The sequence below is a fragment of the Cibotium barometz genome, chromosome 58 (genome assembly GCF_041138505.1).
Source record: "Cibotium barometz isolate CiBa-2024 chromosome 58, ASM4113850v1, whole genome shotgun sequence".
Taxonomy (NCBI): Eukaryota; Viridiplantae; Streptophyta; class Polypodiopsida; order Cyatheales; family Cibotiaceae; genus Cibotium; species Cibotium barometz.
In genome coordinates, this window is record NC_141103.1 from 2486346 (window position 1) to 2510657 (window position 24312).

A 24312-nucleotide genomic window follows, 5' to 3' on the forward strand; every position below is an offset into this window, starting at 1 on the left:
GCAACCATAACGCTCACCACCTGTCCACTCAGGGACCTTTTCAATGGTTCCCAGCTCATAGTACTCGACAATATATTCACATATCAAAATGGAATCTCCGTTGAAGATCAGCATGATCAACCAACGGATCCATATAAAAGAGCCATGGACTCATCCGTTTTGAGGACCAGCAAGGTCAATCAACCAGATCCATGCTCGAATTCAGAAAACAACTCTTACTCCTTGTTCTAATATCTTCCTCGACGCACTCGTGGGTATCGTCAGCGACCCAGAGCTCAAGCATCGTATGGTCAGTACTCTCTAGGATCCTTCGTAGGTAATCTAGCGCTTCACTCAGACCGCTTCCTTGGTCCCTCATCCACTATATCGGAAGCTCACCATTTTAATCGAACCGAGGCTAGTCAAGACCTCGACCGACCTTGCTACGCGAGACGTCCTCCATTGACTCTCCGTCAATTGTTGCAACTTTATCAGATTAGGCCTCCACACGACTTCAATCACACAAGACGGTCAATATGCTTCCTCGGCATTCTTGACATAAAATAGTCATTTAAAAACATGTCATAAATACAATTTCTATAATGAACTCTCGTCTTTCCACATTGTTCTATTATCAATCCATATTATTTAATTCCACAACCATTTTATAAGTATTCCTATGCTCATAAAATCACATCATTTTCATCTCATCACACATCTTTCCTAAATTTATCCTCATCAGATCTCATCCACTCGCATCTACCCATATCCACATCTCATCCATTCAGACCACATCACATTCACTCACATCACATCTCATTCATTTTACCTCACATCTCATTCATTCACCTCTATCTCGATTCATATCCCATTACATCACATTAATTCATATTCATCACATTCACATTCATTCATATCACATTCATTCTCATCACCATTATATCACATCACTTCTATCCACATCATATCTCATTCATACACATCTCATCTCATTCATCCACATCCATCCAATCGTTCACATGTATGACTTCTCACATCTATCTATACATTCTTCACATCCACATATATTCATGACACATCACATCACATTCTTCCATTCATATCTATCTGATTCACCTCACATCTCATCACATCTATTCACCTCACATCTCATCACCTCTATTCACATCACATCCATCCATCTATTCACCTCACAATGTCATCACTTCTATTCACATCACATCCATCCATCCATTTATATCTATATGATTCACATCATTTCTCATCACATCTATTCACCTCACATCTCATCACCTCTATTCACATCACATTCATCCATCCATTCATCTCACATTCTCATCACTCCTATTCATAGAATTTAAACATAAAATTTAAGAGAATTTTAATTTTTGATATAAAGATTGTTTATGCATCTATTTATACATAATTCAAATTTTAAAAAAAATAACACTTTTAGAATTTAAAAAAATAAATCTTTTATGCATCTTTCTAGACATAAAATCAAATCTTTCCACACATAGAATTTTAAATCTAATGAGAATAACACTATTGAATTAAAAATAAATCTTTTATGCATCTTTTCATGCATAGAATTAAAATCCAATGAGAATAACACTTTTGAATTAAAAATAAATCTTTTATGCATCTTTCCATGCATAGAATTTTAAATCTAATGAGAATAACACTTTTGAATTAAAAATAAATCTTTTATGCATCTTTTCATGCATAGAATTTTAAATCTAATGAGAATAACACTTTTGTATAAAAGAAAATCTTTTTATGTATCTATTTATGCATAAAATAAAAATAACACTATTAAAATTAAAAAAAATTCTTTTAGAATGCACAAACGGTGGAGATTATTCTTTTAGAATAGCATAAAGATAAAACTTATTTTCATAAAATTTAAGAAAATTTTACCATAACCTCCTTTATAGGACTAACCATTTCTCAATTTTTACATTCTAAATTTACTTTAAAATTTATCCCAAGATGAAATAAAGCACTCTAATCTAATCAATTTTCACTTCTAAAGAGTAATCAATAAGAAAAGTTTAACTCAATTTATTTGTTACTCATTTTAGGATAAAGAAAGGCTGAATTCTTAATGAAGAGAAGGGGGTGGCCTTTTCATGAAGGCATAGCATCCATATTCACAATAAAAAAGCAAGAATCAGAAAACCATAAATTAGAATTAAAAAAAGTAGAATTTTTAACTTACATGGAGTTTTGTGTGAGCTTTCCTTTGGCTTGAGGGATTGAGGGTTCTACTCTTGTTTGGATTAAGAGTGGCCACCAATTGAATTGTCAAGTGAATTGTAGAGGATTTAGTCAAAAACAATTGAATTGTCAAGTGAATTCAATGCTTTTGACTCTAGGGAGGAGTAGAGTAACAGTGCATAAACACTATTAAGCTTTTACAAAGAGGGAGGCTTCTATTTATAGGAAAAAGTGAGCCTCAAACCAAGAAAACTGATTCTAGAATTTTCCAGATTAGTTTGGTCAATTTTTGACCATTTTTTGATCAGTTTAGCTTACTTTTTAGAACTAGACTTGAATCAGGAGAGAGGAGAGATGAAATATCTCATTTTATTGATTTAAAATGGAAAGAAATGATGAGAAAAAAGGCACCTCCTTCATGAGGGGGGATCCCCACTCTGAGGTATCAAAAATCAGTTTTTTAACTATTTTCCTTGGTCCTTAGTCCACTCTTCATCTTATGTGAGTATTTACTCATTTTTGGGAGGTTTTTCTTTATTTCTTCAATTGATCTCCTTCCTACATTTGGATTAACCTTATTGGTCCCTCAGAACCTTAATCTAAAATTTCTAAAAAATTTAGACCCTTAGGCTAAGGCCTTTTCAGCAGATTATAATTTATTTCTAACACACCTTTAGGAAATTCTTTTTAAACTTCTGTATCAGGGAAATTTAGTTTAATAAGAAAGAATATTTTTCCATCCAAAGATATCTAAAAACTGAGTTACCTCTCTCTAGAACATTGCCAAAACAGGTAGAAACAAGATCTTTTATTATTCTGAAAAGGGGATTGATTACAGGGGACGAAACTGGACATCTTGGGGGGCTGGGAAGGAATCTTACACATCATATCTCGGGAAGGTATCCGCACTTCTCCAAAAACTAAAGTTGATCAAACAGATGATACCGCCAACAAACGCAAGTCTGATCCTTTTTCAATCAGAGGTTCATTCATGAGTTTGTGAGAACTGTACAAGCTTACAAAGGTAAATTTGAAATTCTGGTGGGGAGCAGAGAAAGAAAGGCTTTTCAGCTCAGAGAAATTGATGTCTACAATCCAATCTTGAATCTTTCACGTACATGTCGATGCATCGAGAATGGCGATCCGAAGTATACTAGCTGAAGGTACGATGGATTGTCCGGTATATGTCTTCGCAAGCCAAAAGTTCTCTGCAGCATAAAAAGTGACTGAGCAAGAAGCACTCGACATGGTCTTTAGTGTACTGGAAATTACCGTGATGTCATGCTTCTAATATAAATATTAATGCAATTGCTCACTTGTCTTTGTGTGAAGAATTTGAGGCTCAATGGATGGTGTAAGTGCTACGTGAAACTTTCCTCAACTATTAATTTGAAGATTGTGCTCCCCTTTCTCTACTCTATTTGCTTCTAGTGCCTTGTTTTGCTAATGACATAAGATCCTTGTCTTTGACTTCTTTTCCTCTTCAAAGTCGGCCAAGAGTTTCTTCTTGTGCGTGCTCAAACCAGGGGAGATAGCTTTTGTTGAAGCAAGCAATTATTTCTCTTTAGCTTCTTTGTTCTTTTAAAGACCTATTGAGAGTGTTAATGAAGAAAACTCTCTTTATTTCTCACACACTTTACACCTATTGAGAGTGTTAATAAAGACCTATTGAGAGTGTTAATGAAGAAAACTCGCTCTTTCTTTCTCACACCCTCTACACCTAATGCTTAGAAGAGATGAGCAGAAACAAAAACCCTTAACCAAAGCTAATTGTGAAAACCCTAAACTAAGTAATGAATTCCCTTAGATTCCTTGTCTCCTTCTCACACCAAGGAACTAAGCACAAAATAAGAGACTAGTCCTCTAGTCGGCATCTAGATCCATAATCATCTCTTGGCATCTAGAGCCTCTCCCTGTTGGATCTTGTGGGCATCCTCACAATCCTATTGTTGCTTTTGATGATGGTATTCATCATCAACACCATGATGCATAGAAGGACATCAGTCTTCAGTTTAGGCATTACTTGGTAGGCACTTCAATGTCAGTCATTAGGCTCTACTACATTTGATCAACAAGGTGGTCATCCAGGGAAGACTAATGCAGTGGATGTTACCACTTCAAGAGTTTGACTTTAAAATCATCCACAATCTTGGTAAACTCATTTTGGAGCCGATTACATCTCACAGTCAGAGGAATTCTCGGGTGCTACACTAACATCAATTCCAAATTAGTTCTCCCAGATGCTCAACTCTTCAAGATTAGTACCGATGAATCAGAGTGGCAAGATATTAGATCATATCTTACTACCAATACTTTTTCGGAGGGAATGGAGAAAAACAAAAGGAAAGCCATAGACTTAAAATCCTGGAGGTTCACAATGTTTGGTGGAGAATTATTTTGGCTTAGTGTAGACATGGTTCTTCATGAGTAGAAGCTCGCAAGGAGGGGGGGTGTGGTTCATCTTCCAAGCAAGACTCCTGTAAAGGGAGATGCCCATCAGTTTTATACACGCCTTGATCATCAGTGTCACAGATCGAGTGACCTATGGCTAGTGACATGACACCACTTAACCCAGTCTAGCACTCAAACCATTTCAATGAAATGGAGTCTAGATTTCATGGGACATAAACTCGAGGAAAAATAGGTACGTAGTTGTGGGAAACAATTATGCTACTACGTGGGTAGAGGCCAAAACGCTACCTAACAGTAATACTCATAGTATTGCTCTAATCCTCAACGAGTGTGTGATCACTCGGTTTGCCTTCACAATGCAGATTGTGCCTAACCAAGGGACACATTTCCTCAACAAGACCACAGAAAAGCTGGTAGAAGAATTCATGATAGTTCATCAGAAGACCAGCATACTATCCCTGGTGCAACAGTTCACAGACCATCTTTATCACTTGGAAGAAGAAGAAGGTGAGAATATCCCAAAAGAGGATTTGACAGAATATCTCGTGGACCCCAGCAGAGGCGGAGAAAGCTTAAAACAAGTCATCCAGTTGGACAAGCTACTTGATGAGGAAGAAGCCAGCTTCTCAAAATTTGTGGCATCACGAATTCTGCTCAATAAGAAAGATACAAATACTATGTCCAAAAAGGTTATGCAATGGCCGCTCAAAATCAAAAGCAGTGGCAAAGTCAATTTTTTTCCCAGGAAAAAGATCCTTCAATTAGTTAAAGAAAAACAGACACAAAGGGCTAGATACAACCATAGAGGACTAAATACAAACTCGCCTCATTTAAGGGCGGGGATGAAATGATCATGAGGGGAAGAGACGCTTCTCCTTCGGTTGGCCGCTCTGTAAGGAGAAGGCTATGTCATACCGGGGGGGTGTGGAGAACCAAACAGGTGGTCTGTAGTGCCAAATGGAGTCACCGCCTCTATCTGTGAGGAAAGGGCCAGGCCTCCAAAGTCTCAAGAAAGCTTCCCACTGCTTCCACATGCGGTAAGAACCTCCCTGTAACTTTCCCCACTGTTCGTGGAGGATGTGAATGATATCAAGCCATATGCTCCTCATGGTCTCCGTCGGCGGAGTGTGGGTACCCTTGATGGCCTCGCTGCATATAGCACACCAAATGTGCCAGGCTGCTATGCTACTGCAAATCTCCCATCTCTGGCATAAGCATGGCCGCCAGTCGCCTGTAAGTGGGGTTGTGACTGGTACAGCTGCAATACGATGGTCAGAGATCTGAAGGCCTAGCCCTCCCCCTTTCCTCCTCATAAGCCCTGACCACTCTAGCCTCTCTAGCCCAAGCAACAATGCCCCAGGTGATGATCCGGGTCAATGCCATGTCCATAGCAAAGATGCGGAGAATCCGCTACTACCGAATCTGTTGAGCCAAAGGCAATGTCTCTGAGTCTCCTAGGGATGGCCGCACAACAAGCCGTTGGTCAACCCCCAACTACCAATGACCGCCAAACTCCTATGTGCCATCAACAACCAAAGAAAGAGGGTGATCTTTCTTGACCGAAAGCTGTCCCATAGTCTCTTCCAAAAATCTGAAAGGAAACGTTGTGAGAGGCCCTGAGACAGCCAATGTGCTGCTGTTGCCGATGTTAACCTATGACGGACATTGAGACGTACTATGTTTTACGTCATTAATTTAAATATTCTGAGTCATGGGCCAGGCTTGTCTGCACCATATGTTAAGGATAAAGGGATTGGGTGATCACCGATGAGAAGCGCACCTTGAATATCAGCAGGGTAAGGGTTAGGATCGGCCGACCATGTATGGACGCCCATGTGTGAACGGCCAAGTCACCTATAAGAGTCAAATGTAACCCTAAAACTCTCATTCTCATGTGTTGAATACAAGAGTGCTCTTGCCTTATCCTCTTGGTTTCCTTCTCCTGCGTGTGTGAGAGAGAGAGAGAGAGAGAGAGAGAGAGAGAGAGAGAGAGAGTGATCGAGCACTGTGTAGCGGCACGGCGGCTCCTCCTTCACTGCTGCGACGCGCGAATCCTTCACGGCGACGCTTTGAGCGGTGAGTGACACACCTTTGCATTCTGTTTGAGCTTGCTTTCTTGGTTGTATGCTTGCAGCCATTCGTAGCTCGCATACGGTGTTCGGCAAGTCCCCAGCTACGACCTGTGCGACAAAAGCGCACATTTTTGGCGCCGCTCTGCCGGGGAGATGCCCTGTACCAAGCTCCAATTTGCAACTGGGGCTGCTGCGTGAAGTGAAATTTACACTGTAGGAAAGGCGACTATGTGTTTGTGGTTGAGGTGTTTCCGAGTTCTGCAATCTGTCTTCTGCAATTCTGTTTCTTTTGTTATTTCTCCGCTCCACGTGCGGGCGTGCATTCTGTTCTCTGGTTTTCTACGTGCGAGGGGGGATTTCTGAATCCCCAGGCTGAACACTAGAAAGAAACCCTAGAAAACTTATCCCAAAAAAAAGAAAAAATTAATCTCGAAAAAAAATTAATTTTATTTTTAAAGAAAAAAACCAAACGTGTGGAGAGGAAAGATTTTTTATTTGGAGAAAAATTTTTTGAAAAGAAAAACCCCCAATTGACCCCGACCTCGACCCCGGCCTCCATCTCGGTCTTTTGATATACATATATAGGAGAGTGAGCCTCCATAGCTTTCTTTCAAGTGAGAGCTTATGGAAAGTTGAGCCCTATATGTAGCCCACTCCCCAAGGAGTGAAGTGAGCATGTGGGATAAAGCCTTCACCCTTTCCTCCACAAGCAAATAGGCCTTCACCCTTTCCCCCACAAGGAAATAGACTGTTTTGATAGAGGACCACAGGAGCTCTGGATAGGCGAACACGGTGCTATAAAGCACGCTAGGACCCTTTAAACGATACGCTCGTTTTCGAGCTATCACACGCCCTAGTTCAGGTTCGACCATAAGTAAGGGGGTTAAAAACGAGTTAAAAACAATACAAAAACAAGTAAAAACGGGGTGCGAAACACCCGAGAGACCACTTGTGTGGACTTCAAGGGTACCCACGTCATATGCATCAATGCTCTGGTCGGGTACTAGAGTCTGAGCCACTAGAAAGCGTTTCAGTTTACGCAAGCTCACACCATCCCTCCACGTTAGCATCTTGGCCTTCCGCTGGAACCCAAGGAAGTGCAACCCAAGATCCACGAATAGCGGCTAGTGACTCGTCCTCTAACTCAGAAGCCATGGAAGGGCACCCTACCAAGAACCCTGAGGAGACAAGTCAAAACATGCCAGTTTGGGCCCCACAACCCGGATCTAGCATGTTTAGTCGTCTAATAGAGACCGTTAGTAGAGTTACACGCTCTGAACATGCGACAAGCAAAGTAAATGAAGAAGGAAGGGTAGTGGATTCGTCATTCACATCTCATGTAGACCCTACCCTCCTAAAGAGTGTCCATGTGGATATTCTACCCACTTCATTTAATGAGGGCCCTACTGAGCTACCACCTTCCGATGCTCTTAAGTAGAGGTCCCTAGAAGCCAATCCATAAGAAGTGACATTGCGTCCACTTCAAGAGAACCACTGGGTTTGGGTAAGTTCCAATCTTTTTCTTGAGGGTTTTTGGCCCACGTGGCTTGTCTTTGGGAGTCTCAGTCAGTTTGGGTGGTCGAGAGGGCATTAACTGACTTGGTTGTGGGGCTGAGGAAGTTTCCTTCTGTTTCCCCTTATTTATGTACTCGCTTGATTCTCCTTCGTTGAGCTCCCGAGTGGGTTCCTCCCTTAAGGTAGTGGCTTTGGTCCCCACGGTTTCTATTGAATCGGAATCATCTTCAGGATCATTCATATACACGGGGTCATCTAGTGTTCCTATGTTAGTCTTTGAACTAGGCTTGGAGCTCGTGGCATTAAGCGATCTCTTCCGCCGTGTTTTCTTTTTCTTTGCTCGACCAATTGATGTAGTATCCCTCTCTTCGAGAATGTAGTTTTGATTTTGAAGCATTGACCGTGTAACTACATTCGCGGGTAGGACAGGTATGGTTCCTCGTGCCTGGTTGGTGACCTCAACCAAATTCAATGGCGTAATCTTGGGTGCATTAGGATTATGTGGACATTGAGCAATCAAATGATCTATGCCACAACGATTACATGTAAGTACCGGCATTCCCGATGTGCTCCCTTGATTTGGTTGCATCTGAGTAGTAGCGATCTTCTGTGCCTATTAGGGCACTCCGCTACACGATGTGGTCCACCACACTCATAGCATTGAAGAGGTTGTCTCCTCGCCAAGGTATTAAGGTTTTGCCCTCTTGTGGCGAGAGCAGCCGCTTGATATACAGGCTTGACTTGCCCAAAATGATCCTCCATGTAGTACTGGGGAGTCATTTCAAACGTATCAATCCCGTATGGAGCAGTGGGGTCTATCTCCTCTTCATAATCCCCACACGCACACTATGACTCACAACCCATCTGGTGTATTGGGGTAATTCTTGGTGGATGTGGAGGTTGTGGTCCTAGCACTGGCGGTGGTAACGGCACAGACTGGACTACATTCGGATTCCTTGGAACTATGTGTTGTGACGGTTGCTCCGACAGGTTGTGCAGGCATTAGCGCGGGTACTTGAGGTGTGTTTGACCAGGCTAGTGGTGCCTGATTTGCCAACGTTCGCTTAAGTACTAGGCAATCTTTAGATTGATGGCCATACTTACCACATGCATTGCAATTCCCATTGAATTTGACTCTGAATGTGGGACATTCACTCGTGCTATGTGGTCCTAAGCAAACCGAACACCATTGTTGCTCTCTTCTTGGGTACATATGGCTATTTTGAGAAGCTCGATTACCCCTAAAGTATTCTTGGAGAGCCTTAGTAAGGTCGATCACAGACATTTCGGATATCTTGGGATCCTTGGCAATAGGTTTTACCGTCATTGGCTCGTGCCCAGATACTTGCGAACTAACGGATTTTGTCTCCGAAGACACCTTTTTACCTGCAATCATCAAGTTGTCTTCTAACTGGATTGCACTGGTCGTGACTGCTTCCCACGTTGTAAGACCTCTGATGACTAAGCCATTGTATATGTCCTCATGGCGCAATCCTCGGATGAATCTATCGAGCAGTTGGTTATTATTGAAGCGCTCATCGGGAGTGCAGCGAGAATTTAGATGCTTCAATCGACTTATAAAGTCTCTCACTGACTCCCCTTCCTCGCGTTCAGCTTTTTGGAGTTGAGATGCTACTCCCCAAAGCACACCCTCACGTATGTATTCTTTCAAGAACAATCTCTTGAGAGTGGGGTAGTGAGTGTGCTCTTCAACCCTTAAGGTTCAATACCAATCTCCGGCCTTCTCACTCAAGGTTAAGCCTAAGGCTTTACACTTATGCAGCTCATTGTGCTCTTCCAAGGAATCACACACGTGTTCAAAGACTTCAATGTGCTTCCTTACATCCTCGTTACCACTGAAGTTTTGAGTGAGCTTAGCCACTTATACTGCCTTGCTGCTAGGTTCTCTCTCAGGCATGCCCCGCATGTTTTTCGCAATAGATCGTCCGATCGTCTGAGCAAACGCTGCGAGATCACCTAGGTGAGCAGGCATAGCTGGTGGAGACACTTCTGGGATAGCCTGGCTGATAGGAGTTGACGTTGGTCTGGGTATGTTGGCAAATGACGTAGGATATGATATGTGACTAGGCCTAGCTCCTCTTGGATAAGGGTTGTGATAAGGCGGTCGTGGAGCATTCGCCATTGGCATACTAAGAGACGTAGGAGCTACATGAGCATGAGTAGCGATAGTTACATATGGTCGATAGGCACTGGCACGCACTGTTGTATGTACTGCTCCACTAGGTAGCGGTGTCATACTAACTACAGTGGTAACAGGTGCGCTTTCTGTCATGCTCATCATTGGGGTAGGCATTGTGGATTCCTTAATGGAAAGTTGAGCCAAGGTTGGAAAGCTAAAGTTACTGGTCGTAGGCTCAACCTGCATTGAGACTCCAGGCGAAACAACATACGAAGGGTCTATGGGACTCACCGAGAGAGTCTCCAATTGTGATAGGGTTGGTTGTTTGGCCTTGCCCGTATCCAAAAACCTCATAGGGCCAGTGGAAACTAGGTTCACTCCCCTATTTTGCCTCTCAAATTGGATAATTCTATGAATAACCTCACATATCATTTGTTGTTGCTCCTCTAGATTAGTGGCGCTAGATGTAGATCGTAGGACTTCTAACCAACCTACATGGTATGTGTAACTCGTGTATAGGTCAGTTTTAGAGTCTATGTGTAGATCATATTCCCAATTTTCATTGAGAAATATCCCATCTAGACTTGGTTTGAACAAGTGCAACACTTGAGGGGTTTGGTGGAAGAAACATAAAGAGAACTAGAGCCAAACCCGAGAAAAATCAAAATTCAAGACACAGTGTTTCCTACACAAGTTCAGCCTCACACGAACCATAAACCGTTAGCTATACCTAGTATCATTCGGGAAGAAAGTGAGGATAGGACATCAGGAAGTGGGCAAACACCCTTTTTGCTTGAAAGAATATTTAGTGAGGGAATGCCTGACCCCGTCTCGAAGAGGAAGTGATTCCATCTTCACCAGTCCCTAGTCAAGGGGCGATGTCTCAAAAAGTATCGTTGAATGTGTCTAAGCTAAATGAATTTCATGTCCTCTGAAATCAGAACCACGATCATATCCAAATTATACGGAGATCCTGAGCTATTCTTAGCTCTTCGGGCATTTCTCAATGGAGAACTAAAGGCGGGACTACCACAATTCGCAAATATGGATAGACCCGAAACACTTCAAAATGAAGGGGAACATTGGGATCTACAACCCAACCTAGATGAAGACTCGGTCGTTGAAATACCTGTTAACAAGTTAGGACAGTACTTTGAAGATGACGAATCTAATGCCACTCTCCCCATTACTACTAAGGGATTAACTCTAAAGGGAATCCTTAATGGTGGTGCTGGCGTGAGCATTGTGACTAAAAATTGTTGGGAATCTATGGGAAGACCTCACCTCGAAGTCACAAACATAGTGGTTAAGATGGCAAACGGAACCATAGCTAAACTTATTGGAATGTTAAGGGACCTTAAGATCAAGGTCGTGGGATACAAGGTAAAACATACCTTCATTGTAATGGATTTCTCCAAGCATCCTATGTCATATCAAATGATCTTAGGACGTCCTTTCATGAGGGAAGCACAAATGGTGCATGACTGGTCGAAAAACTATGTCTACCTACAATTCCAGGACTCTGTCATTCGAGTTGATCTTGAGAATGGTCGTGCACATCCTTTAGGAAGCAAGGTTATCATCGATAATCGATCGGATACTACTATTCACTCCGCCCCATTAAGGTATTGCTATACATGCAAAAAAGAGACTGATGATGGGAAAGATTCTCCTTATATGGATGTCCTACCGGGTATGACTGAGTCGGATAATGTGGATTAGGTACACCTAGCGACAACCATAGACACATGGGGAAATAGAGGCACAAGTTGGGTAACACCTGAGGGGCAAGATATGCCACCGTTAGTGCCAATAAACATGATAGGTGTTATGCACTTGACTCCTGATGGCGAGAAAGTAGCAAACTCAACTGACAGTAGAGTGAAGACTCTGACCAATGTAACTCTGAGTATGAATCTCAAGAACAAACTGACTCTGAGCTTGATGGGGGGGATGAATCAAATATTCACCCAAATGTGGAAGCAAGGTGCTCAAGGCCTAGCTAGGACAGTGACCTCCTACAGTTCATCCGAAAGTGAGGGGGACACAAGTGAAGATCGACCAAGTGAGTTTGGATCTGACACAAAAATAAAAATCAAAAACTTGGTAAGAAGAAAACAAGACATAAGCGACAACGCTATCGAGCTAATGTACGAACTGCAATAAACAAGGAGAGATCCACTGCAGAATGGCTTAGCTATGTAGGAGCTATTGACGCTCATCGGAAGTTAGCAAATAATTGGGGACAATACCTCCAAAGTGTCATGTGGTGTATTCCGCAACCTCATGACATCGCCCAATTAGAAATCGAAGAGAAGCCGAAACTAAGTCGTACTGCCAAAAGGCAGCAAAACCAAGAGTTAGCTCAGCAACAAAAGGAGGCGAAATTGAAAGAAAAAAGCCTGGCACAACAAGAACCAGTAGACTTACACCCCGCACCCGAGCATTTCAAATCATTCACCACAGGGGAACGTAAAGTGGTCTACACAAAAGCCCAACGAATGCCTACCAATGGGAGTAGCGGTGTCTACGATGGCCCTGCGGCGGTAGTTAAGGAGATAGACTTAGCAGATCCGAGTGAGGAGTCTAAACCAGTTTTCATTGCACAAGACCTCACCAAGGCGAAAGAAGCTACACTTACGAAGCTTCTTAATAAGGAATTCAAGGACATATTTGCCTGGACATATCATGATATGAAGGGTGTTCCACCCTCTGTGGTGCAACACACGATTCCAATGATTAGCACTGCTAAACCAGTCCAGCAACGTCCCTACCTAATGAATCCTAAGTACGCAAAGATTGTACAAGAGGAAATTGAAAAGCTTGTAAAATGTGGATTCATATACCCTATTGAACACTCAGAATGGGTTTCTCCGATAGTCATCGTACCAAAGAAGAATGGGAAACTCAGAGTGTGCGTTGATCTCAAAAAGATTAATGCAGCCACCAGAAGGGATCATTACCCCTTGCCGTATTCTGAACATGTGCTTGAAAGAGTGGCAGGCAAGGAGGCATATAGCTTTTTAGATGGATACTCGGGTTACAATCAGATCACAATTGCAGCCGAGGACCAAGCTAAAACAGCATTTATCACGGAGTTTGGGGTGTTTGCCTTTCGCGTCATGGCTTTTGGCTTGACCAATGCACCTGCAACATTCCAACGATTGATAAACACGGCCTTTAAGGAATATCTAAGGGACTTCTGTGAAGCTTTCTTAGATGATCTTTGTGTTCATTCCTCTTGGGACGAGCACTTGATGTGTTTACGAAAAATATTTGAAAGGTGTAGATTATATCGCATCTCATTGAATCCTTTCAAATGCCAATTTTGGGTTAAACACGGAGTTATCTTAGGGCATATAGTGTCCAAAAATGGGATTTCCATCGACGAGAGTAAAATCAAGGTCATTCTGGAATTGCCCCCACCCACCAACTATAAGGGAGTCCAACGCTTTATGGGCCACGTTGGTTTTTATCGAAGGTTTATTCTATTCTTCGCCGAGATAGCTCGACCATTGTATAAGCTTCTCATCGAGTTTATTTGGACCGAAGAATGTGACCGTGCCTATGAGCTACTAAAGAAGGCCTTGGCGAGTGCTCCAATCTTGAGAATGCCTAACTAGGATTTACTCTTCCATGTGCATATTGATGCATCAAACTTTGCTATTGGGTGTGTGTTAACTCAACCTGGAGAACACAAGCTAGACTACCCCATTAGCTTTGCCAGTCGCCAGTTGAACGATGCTGAGATGAACTACATCACTACGGAGCGAGAAGGGTTGGCAATGATATATGCAGTAAGGAAATTTTGTTATTACCTCCTTGCCACCAAGTTTGTTTTCTATGTGGATTATCAAGCATTGTTGTATCTGGTAAACAAACCATGCTCCCACAGGAAGAATCACACGATGGCTATTGATTCTTCTTGAGTTTGATTTCACTATTGTTGTGAGACCTGGCAAAAAACATGTTATGGCTGATCATTTGTCTCGCATACCTAATGGTGAGGCTCCTACAGGGGTTGATGATGACTTACCTGACACTTCCCTGTTCATGGTGACAATGCCTGAATGGAGTGAGAAGATTGTTAACTTTTTGGTTAATGGCTTTCCACCCAAGGAGCTTCGTAAAGATCTAGCTCAAAAGCTGATCAAAGAATGCGAACCCTATTACCTGATAGTCGGGACTCTTTATAAAAGAGGAAAGGATGACGTTCTTAGGCGTTGTGCCCGAAAGGATGAGTATCTATACATTTTGCAAGAGGCACATATGGGTGTAGCCGGTGGTCACTTCTCAGGAGACTTAACTGCGCGAAAGATCTTACAATCGGGGTATTGGTGGCCCACTATGTTCCAAGATGCATCACTCTTTGTGAAGGGTTGCGATGAATGCCAATGATACAAGAAACCCCAGAGGAAAGATCAGATGCCCCTACATCCAATCAAAGTAAACCAACCATTTGAAAAGTGGGGTTTAGACTTTATAGGTCCAATTAGCCCAGCGGCCCGAAACACGCAATCTCGCTATATTATTGTGGCCACTGACTATATGACCAAATGGGCTGAAGCGAAGGCGACACGTAAGGCAAATGCAAGGACAACAGCCAAGTTCTTCTTTGAAAATATAATCACACGCTTCGGTTGTCCTTTTGAACTTGTGAGCGACAATGGTACGCATTTTATAAATGAAGTGGATCTCACAACAAATTTCATGATATCCCATCATAAATCTACTCCTTACTATCCGCAAGCGAATGGCCAAGCCGAGAGTACCAACAAGACCTTAATCTCTGTTTTGACAAAGACAATTGAAGCTCATCGCACGGATTGGGATCTAAAGCTTACAACAGCTTTATGGGCCTATCGTTTTGCGTACAAAGTGGCTATTAATTGCACACCATTCAAAATGGTATATGGCCAAGAAGCGGTCATGCCGTGGGAATTTGTCATTCTTAGTCTTCGTGTTGCTACTCAAGAGGGTTGGGATGGTAATCCCTTAGTAGAGCGTCTATATATCCTTGAGCGGCTAAACGAAGAAAGACAATTGGCTGTATACAATGCCCTTGTGGAGAAGGATAGAAGGAAAAAATGGTTTGATCGCCACCTGAAGGACAAGGACATCAAGGTTGGGGATAAAGTCTTGATGTATGGAGTGCGTAACGAAAAGAAGAAGCTCAAATATGCTGGTAAGGGACCGTATAGAGTATGTGAAATTACCCCGCAAGGTACCATCCAAGTGGAGACTCGACGGAGTTGAAACCATTGGATTCCTTAATGGGAGTAAATTCAAAAGGTACTATGACCCCCTGAGCCAAGAGGAGTTACATGCAATCCATCAAAAGAAGGCAGCTAAAGAACAAGCTGAGCTTAAAAAGATACAAGCAAGAATTGAAGCCAAAGAACGTCAACAGCGTGCTAGGCACCAACGAGAAGCCAACTTGGGGATTACACAAGCATTTTTCGAGGAGGCAGACGAGGATTCACTGGAATCTGACCCACCTCTAAGATACCCAATTGAGTTACATAGTCCTTACGGGGAGGTGCTGTATAATGCATTATTGGATACAGGAGCTCAACACAATTTGTTATCATGGTGTCAACTTGGAAAACCACCTTTATCCAAGAGTGCTATCCAAGTTCAAGGAATCAACAAGAAGAAAATCCCTGTCTTAGGAATTCTGCACACTCCGGTTGCCTATGGTGACAAGGGACTGTAATTCAAAGTTTTTTGGTTATGCCTGCGGCGGGTACCATGGAAGGGACTGTAAACTTAGGGCGCAAATGGATGATGGCCACCAAGTGCAATATCGATTGGGCAACCAGACGAGTCACAACGCAAGAACCAACACTAGGTCTGATCGCTCAAAATCCCGCACCTAAGTCATCCACTCAAATGTTAGATAATGAAAAATCACAAAGTCCAGTGGCAAAACCATCTTTGATTGTTTGCCACCCCTCTAACGCTTCAACCCCAAGAGTGGAAACATGCAGGGTGGTCTCTAAAGCTCCGCTTACTATGCCAAAAAATACATACAAATGGGTCCCAAAAGCTTCGTTATTAGCTACTTCCCCTGCTCAATCTCGTTCAGACAAGAAGCCTCGTAGGAAGAAAACAGCTACTACCCACCGAGAAAGGGCAATGTAACATCACGATGGATCCCTAAAAAATTATTAGTAGCCCGAGGGTACTACGAGGGGAATGACCAGATTTGGGTCCCTAAACATAAGCTGAATCCCTCCACATCACCTGTAAAACCTTGCAAACCAATTGTTGCCACCCCAACGATAATTCAAGACTGTGGCAAGGGAAAGGTAACAGAGTGCTCCGCACCACTTCTTCCAGAGTTAGTTTGGATTCCCAAACGATATCGATCATTACCACCTAGCTCAGGAAGGGGGGAGCCACATGAAGCTTCTAGCTCCTCATGCCAGGCACACGCTGATATAGAAGTTTCTACATGCTCTACACCTCCTCTTGTCAACACCCAACAAAAGACCGATGAGTCTACGTCTCTCCTTGTAATAGTATCATCGGAAACCATTTCCTCCATTCGTCAATAGGAGCATACACTAACATCTCTGCAATTGGATGTGGCCATAAGGGTCATAAAAAGCTATCTGCCCACATCACAACCTATGACCCGCTGGACAAATTGGTTCCAAGAGGCTGCAACATCATTGCAAAAAATATGATCTGCGCAAGGAAAGGGGGAGCATGTACTCACGCTCGACATTCTAATGCTTCCTCCCTTACCTTCTCCCCTGACCATGTAATTGCCAAATTCAAGGAGATGTATATATATAGCTTCATACATAAAAAAAAGAAAAGAAAAGAAAAACAAAAAATAGTAAAAAGAGCAAGAGCACAAAAAGAGGAGAAATATCCATATACAATCAGGAACTAGATTGACCTGTCTCATAAACCTACTGATGCTATATCTGTGTTTGCAGATATGGCAAATGCACGATCATCATACACTTCATCCACTCCCACCTTTGGTGAGAGGTATCATCTGTACCTTTCTCATATATTTTACATATGCTATCCTGTAATTGAAACTGAATGGGATCATATAGATGTACTAGCCAGAGAGGAAAATGTTAAGGAATTAGAATGGCTAATTCGCCTATTGACCATGACTGACTCCTACTCCGTAGAGGACATATCCCCGATAGCCCAATGCTTTCCTTTTCCACAAGATGACTATCCTCGCATGGTTACATTCTTGATGAGTTTATGTGGATGGGAAAATGAAAAGGAAATATCTGACAATGATGAATGGACGGATGAAACTCATGGCACTATTGAGGTTGACTTTATTTATTTGGATGATGCGACTAGAGGCTTAGCCTTAGGGCTAGAGCCAAGACTCTACAACATCCTGTTACCGTATCCTCAATAGTAGTGTGGTGACTGGTAGGTAGGTTAGTGTTTTCAAGTTTTTTTAGTTTGGATTCCTTAAACGAGTCTTTAATTTTTCACACTGATGTGCCTCTCGAGGTATAGTGCTTGTTAGTTGATTGTACAGGTGGAAAAGTTTGAGATGGGTTCGCTTTCAAGTCCTGAGATAGCCGCAACGCTCATACATAAATATCTCATCAAATTGCAGGCATTTTTCTCATCGAATCAAGGAGATCTCCAAAATACAAGCGTAATTCTTCCATACCCACTCTCTTTCGTTTTTACTGTTCAATTAATTGCATGAACTATAATGCCTGACCACATGAAAATTGTCAATGTACTACTTAGTTTTTGAAGTTGCTTGACGTGCTAGTGTAAATCATTAATGAGCTTAACTTTATTGGATATATTCCTAGGCAGCATGACATCTTTAGTTAACCTTGGAATACGATTGTCTTAGGTCTAGGGTCAAACCATCTTAATGTTTGACACCTGGCCATGTGTGTGTTGACCTCTAGGACATAGCTTTTACCCCTTTGTCGAAAGGATGCAAGACAAATTATAGTTCAGGAGCGAAGATCAAAAGAAATAAATTTAAAAAAAAAGCCTACAATAAATGGCAATACAAGTCTATGATGTGCTTTAATGTTGGCGTATCGCCTTATTGATACTTGGTAGGCGAGGAGTATTCTACTCCAGACCGATGCCTTGGTTGGTAGGGGGTAGCCTTGCCTAAGGTGAACTAATAGATTCCTGGATAATGTCTTGTGTTAAACATGGTACCAGGATCGATGTTAGTTTTGCCTTAGGAAGGTCGCCATTGTGTGTAAAAATTATCACGTGCATAAAAAAATAAAGGCAAAAGGCTCCTGTAACTCTGATGTTTCTTGTGTCCCTAGGCTCGCGGTATTAACTTGTTCTTAGAGTAGACACAGTGTGGTCATCTGTTTATTTATTAAGCTTGGTTATTTTTCTTGACTTAGGTCAGTTATAAACCTTGATTAACCTTTGATACCTTGCTAACTCTTGATTTACTTTCAATAATTTTAAACTCCTGTTAATTTGCTACACTAGCTCATTCATGTGACCTCTTAAACTAAGTTCTCATAGCAACATCCATTGTGGTCTAACATGCTTGAATTTATACACTTTATATCTTTTGAATTCCAACATACTTTCACTCTACTTCCCTGTTTTGCAGACGGTCTACCACAACAACCCTATCGAGTTCACCATACCATAGCTTCCGAGAACGGAATCTACATCAGAAAGGGGGCATGTTAACCTATGACGGACATTGAGACGTACTATGTTTTACGTCATTAATTTAATATTCTGAGTCATGGGCCGGGCTTGTCGGCACCATATGTTAAGGATAAAGGGATTGGGTGATCGCCGATGAGAGGCGCACCTTGAATATCAGCAGGGTAAGGGTTAGGATCGACCGGCCATGTATGGACGCCCATGTGTGAACGGCCAAGTCACCTATAAGAGTCAAATGTAACCCTAAAACTCTCATTCTCATGTGTTGAATACAAGAGTGCTCTTGCCTTATCCTCTTGGTTTCCTTCTCCTGCGTGTGTGCGAGAGAGAGAGAGAGAGAGAGAGAGAGAGAGAGAGAGAGAGTGAGAGAGCGATCGAGCACTGTGTAGCGGCACGGCAGCGGCGAGGCGGTAGACCGGCGACGACGGCTCCTCCTCCACTGCTGCGACGCGGGAATCCTTCACGGTGGCGCTTTGAGCGGTGAGTGACACACCTTTGCATTCTGTTTGAGCTTGCTTTCCTGGTTGTATGCTTGCAGCCATTCGTGGTTCGCATACGGTGTTTGGCAAGTCCTCAGCTATGACCTGTGCGGCAAAAGCGCACAGCCGATGTGCCATCTATCTCAGGCATATGGATCTTGCGGCCTAGCCGCAGAGTACATGCAAAGAAGGGGGCATCCAGAGTCTCCTCCCGATCCGCTGGAACAGGCCAAGTCCACTCTCTCGGATCGCACTAAGGGCGCAAGAGAGGTCGGCACTCCCATATCCATAACCGCCTTTATCTCTCCTTGGCCGGTGTTGGATCAATATGCCATTCCCGTGTGCGAAAACCAATCACCCTATCCCTCTACAAGGTGCAGCCACTAAAATCCTCCAAGGGAAGCTCAAATCTCTAGAGTCTGCCATGGGATCCAATAGAGAAAGTGAGCAGACCACTGTCCTCATTTGCTCCGTGGACTGCCACGAGGATATCGTGTTTGGTAAACACGCCTAGCCACACTGGGGGGATCAGGTCTAGGGGAGTCAGCCACTCCTGATGGATAGCTTAGTTGATGTCGATGCTGAGCCTATCTCTACCCTAGATCCCTGTTAGACCTCTCTCTTGCACCTTTGGGGGTAACTGCCTGTGTGGTGGGCGATCCAATCACCAAGAGACCTAGCTGGTCCCATGCTTAAGAAGTCCCAAGAAACATGTGGTCGGGTCCCTAGCATGTGGCCACTGGGTAAACGGATCAGGGGGTTCCAAACCAAAGGCTACCGAACCCGCCCTCTGAGACAACTGGAGCTATCTGTCTAAGGGCAGGCCTAAGGCGCTCCCAAGCACGAAGCAAACTAGCTGCAAATCTGTCCTCAAAAGCCACACGGGCACGCATCTCTTTGAAGATCCATCTGGTACTCTACGGCCAAGGGCCCCCAAAATTTAGAGTGCGGGCTGAAATCCGGGCCGATAGGAAATCATTCCAAGGCTCAGCACCGAGAAGGAGGCCTCTAACAATTAGCTTGCCCAGCGAAGCGCGGCTCTGAATAGCTGGGTCGATGAGGCCTAGCCCCCCTCTACGACGTGGCTAAATCATCACTCTCCATGCCACCTTGGCCCTAGCTGGCCTCCCATCACTTTCGGCCCATACGAAGTTCCGAATCAATCGTTGTACCTAGCCAATACATGCCGAAGAAAAGGCCTAGCACAAAGTGATGTACCACATGGTGGCAAGAAGTACCTAGTTCACCCACCACCACCCTGCCTACTAGAGGGAGAGCCTCCCTGAGCTCCAATATAGAAGCTTCTTCCGAATACTCAGAAGAAGCAGGGAGAGCTGCTACTCGGGAGAGATATCAATGCCAACCTGGAAACCAAGATATCTAACTGGTGTGCCCCTCGGGATCCACTGGAAATCCTTAACTTGTCGCCAATGCCAGAGAGGCTCTCAGAGGGCTTGATTCACTTGATTCCCAAGGAGGGTAGTGAGAGATTGGAGATCCAATAGTGGAAACCCATCACTCTTCTAGGAACAGCCTATAAGATCTTGGCCAAGGCCATCACCAGGAGACTTCAGTCTTTTCTCCCAGACTTGATCCACGACACTCAGATCGGCTTTGTTCAGGATCGGAGCATCCTGGACAACATCTTTACCTTTTGGGAGGCGACAACTTCAGCCAAGTTGTGGTAGCAGGACCTCATTGTGCTACTCCTACGCTTTTAGAAAGCTTATGATAGGGTGGATCGGAGCTTTTTGGAGGGCACTATGAGCCAAATGGGATTTTCCATGGAGTGGATTCGTGGAGTCTCAGGACAGCCAGCTTCTCATTCAGGGAGCCCATGGCGATTGATCCCCCCTCTCCCACTCGGTTAGATAGGGTTGTCCTTTGGCACCTTACCTCTTCCTATTCGTCGCCGAGGCCATGAGTAGTTTTCTCTTCGCCCAGGAGATTGGGCTTCAGGGATTGCGTCTTCCCCTCCGCACGTAGGTGGAGTTGTTGGACTCATAGTTTACAGATAACACAACAGCTCTCCTTGTAGGAGATGTTGGGAATCTATAGAGATTTGCAAAGGCGATCAAGGTTTTATGCCGCACATCAGGAGCACAGATCAACTGGCACAAGTCGTGTTGTTTTTGGGTAGGTTGAGCACCCGCCCGAATCTCATGAAGGTAGCTCGAAGGCCACCTTCCATGAGGTCCCAATGGCGAAGAAAGGACACTGGAAGCCCGTCCGCCCCCAGGGATTTTCCCCTGGGAAGTGCCGTCAATGACTCTGCTAACTCCTCTCAGCAGAGTAAATGGTGTCAATAAGAATGACCAAAGAGAAGGGGGAACCGCCTCGCCGCCATACCCTCTCACACGCATCCACCACCTATGGAGACGTTGGGCACCAAGTAGGAGGGATCAAAAAAGTCCGTGGTGATGGCTCTCACCTGGGAGGGATCTGAAACAATAGCTCCATCTTGGCCACGCAACCTGCGAATACCGTCTGTCTCAAAGAAATCCCCTGTGACTCTATCGCCTGCTTGAGTCTAGAAAGAGATCCTGGCATGATACCTGTACTCCACCCTCCTCTCCTCTATGGATCTAATCTCCATGCGAGCGGCACAGCAAGCTGACTCTCAATCCACTGACTATCCGGGGATCTCTCTTGAAGCCGATGTAAAGAGGCAAGACGACTCCTCAAACTCCTCTGCTACTCCCGAAAACCCTCTAATCGGCTCTGGGCTACCTCTCCTGCACTCGACTGCAACACCACTCATCAACATAAAACCTGTCTAGTCTAGAGAGGTTGGGGCCGGTACTCCTCCTATCCGATCTCGAGAGGCAAAAGCCTCCCAGGGCTACACCCAAACTCTGGAAGATGCCAAGGGTCATATCCCCTGATTGCAAGAATCATCTCCTCCTAGGTTGAGTACTTTGCTCCTAAAACTGTGGCCGTGCCACCTCCAAGTCTATCCCCTGCTACCTGTATCATGTTGAAGTCACCGCCCAAGCACCAAAAGTCAACCTGAGGGAGGGCCTACCGTACTGAGCTCCAAAAGAGGGCTCTACCTGCAGTAGCGTTTGGAGCATAAATGTTGAGGAAGTCAACGCTATCCTCTCCAATAGTAAAGGTGATCCACTATGCATGCCCCAAGACAATGACTCCTGAGCCAGTCACTGCTGGTAGCGGCTGCTCAATGATAGATATACACACCCCTCCCTGCGTCCCTGAGGGGCCGAAGGATGGGGATTAGAAAGTGTGACTCCTGCCTGGAAGAATCTCCCCGCATCTGCGGTGGGCCCCTCTGAGAGATGATGCTCCTGGAGGAAAAGAATGTTTATGGGTCCCCCCACTATCGCATTTTGAAGCTCGCACAATAAAGACTTGTTGGTCCTAGAACACTATTCCATTTCCCTAGTCTTGTGAGATGGTTTGATGTTATGTAGCTCCACTCCTTTTGGCTTGAGTTATGCAAGGGTGAGCCCTTTTGTTATTCAAAGGACAGTGCCCTTTAAACTTTGAATTACCTATGAAACATCATTTTTGTAGTCTCGTGTAAGACATGACAACTGCAAGGCCATTGTGCATAACCTAATTGATGGTCTATGTTTCCCACACACAATGGTTGTCCCTTCTTTTAATCAAGAACAAGAGAAAAAAAAACAAGTTAATCACCTATGATATGTTTCAAGCCTTGTACCAACACAACATCAAGAAGTATCTTTGCTTATTTTTTTTGTTTCCTAGCTTAAAGAACAAAAATTCATCCCTATCAAAACACTACCCATTTTGACCCTAGCTTTGCTCCTTTCCAATTGACCTGTGAATGTTTGCTACGTAAAAGGTGGTGCCCTTAAAACCTGTAAATTGATTGTGTAATGATTACCATTCTCCCTTCTTCACCTATCACTAAGTTGACCTAGACTCTGCACTTGATTCTTGTACTGGCTCGTCTTTCAGAGCCAATGCACCTTTCTTTCATTACCTCATGTTGGTGTTTTGACGACTTCTTCTACGAAGCAGCACAGACGTCTGTGAAGAAAATTGCTCCTTGCCTATCCATTTTGCCAATAGGAAAAACCTTAAGGGGCCTAGGGGCTTAGCATAATTGAGTGGAAGTTTTCAAAAACGATAAACCATAAGGGAATTCTCATTGCATGATGATGATAAGATGAAGTCAAACAACAAGAAAACCTAAGAGAAAGAAATAAAATTATATTAAACGTCTTCAAAAAACCGAGTCGTCTTCAAAAAAACCGAGTCGTCTATGACACCAAAAGTGATACAATAGTGTCAATGTAATCTCATCATGGTACAAAAGAAAAAAACAATTAGAGCTGAGAGAGAGAGAGAGAGAGAGAGAGAGAGAGAGAGAATGAAGATGTTTTTAAAGCCCAAATAAGGATACATATAGTCTTACCGAGCTTATGAAACCAATGCATCAAATATGGACTAAACTCAAGTCAAACAAAACCAATACAACTTGCAAAAAATGAAAAGAAGCCTAGGGCTATAGAAACTGGACATATGTGGTTTAAAGTCTTAGATGACCATGCATCCTTTGTGTTGTTATCGACTAATTCTTATTCTTTTTTCGTATTCTAAACTCCTTACAGTTCAGTAGCCTTTTGTTTCAATTGTTGACATTTGAGACCCTTTCTTATTCCCAATTTTGTACCTCTCAACGAACACAGATTGACAAGAAACTACAACCTATCTCCTCATGTATTAAATATGAGGACAGTATGTTTTAGGACTATTTTTGTAATTATCTCCAATGCATCCATGTTCCACGTTAGCTTTTTTGCTAATTTCCTTAGCTCCTCAATGTTCTTGAAGCATTGAC

At 43.4% G+C, this 24312-nt stretch overlaps 1 protein-coding gene across 2 annotated transcripts in view; it reads right to left on the reverse strand.

The window, feature by feature from the left end:
• Positions 1-3272: 3272 nt before the first annotated feature.
• LOC147605795 (uncharacterized) overlaps positions 3273-24312 on the reverse strand; it is an 89891-nt gene continuing 68851 nt past the window's right edge. Inside the window, exon 8 of one of the 2 annotated variants that reach the window (XM_086792524.1) lies at positions 3273-3407. In XM_086792524.1, coding sequence (XP_086648650.1) covers positions 3288-3407 — 120 coding nt within the window. In that variant the 3' untranslated portion in view covers positions 3273-3287. Of the gene's footprint in view, positions 3408-23365; positions 23522-24312 lie in introns of those variants that run through there. The other variant, XM_086792527.1, reaches the window with a different exon arrangement.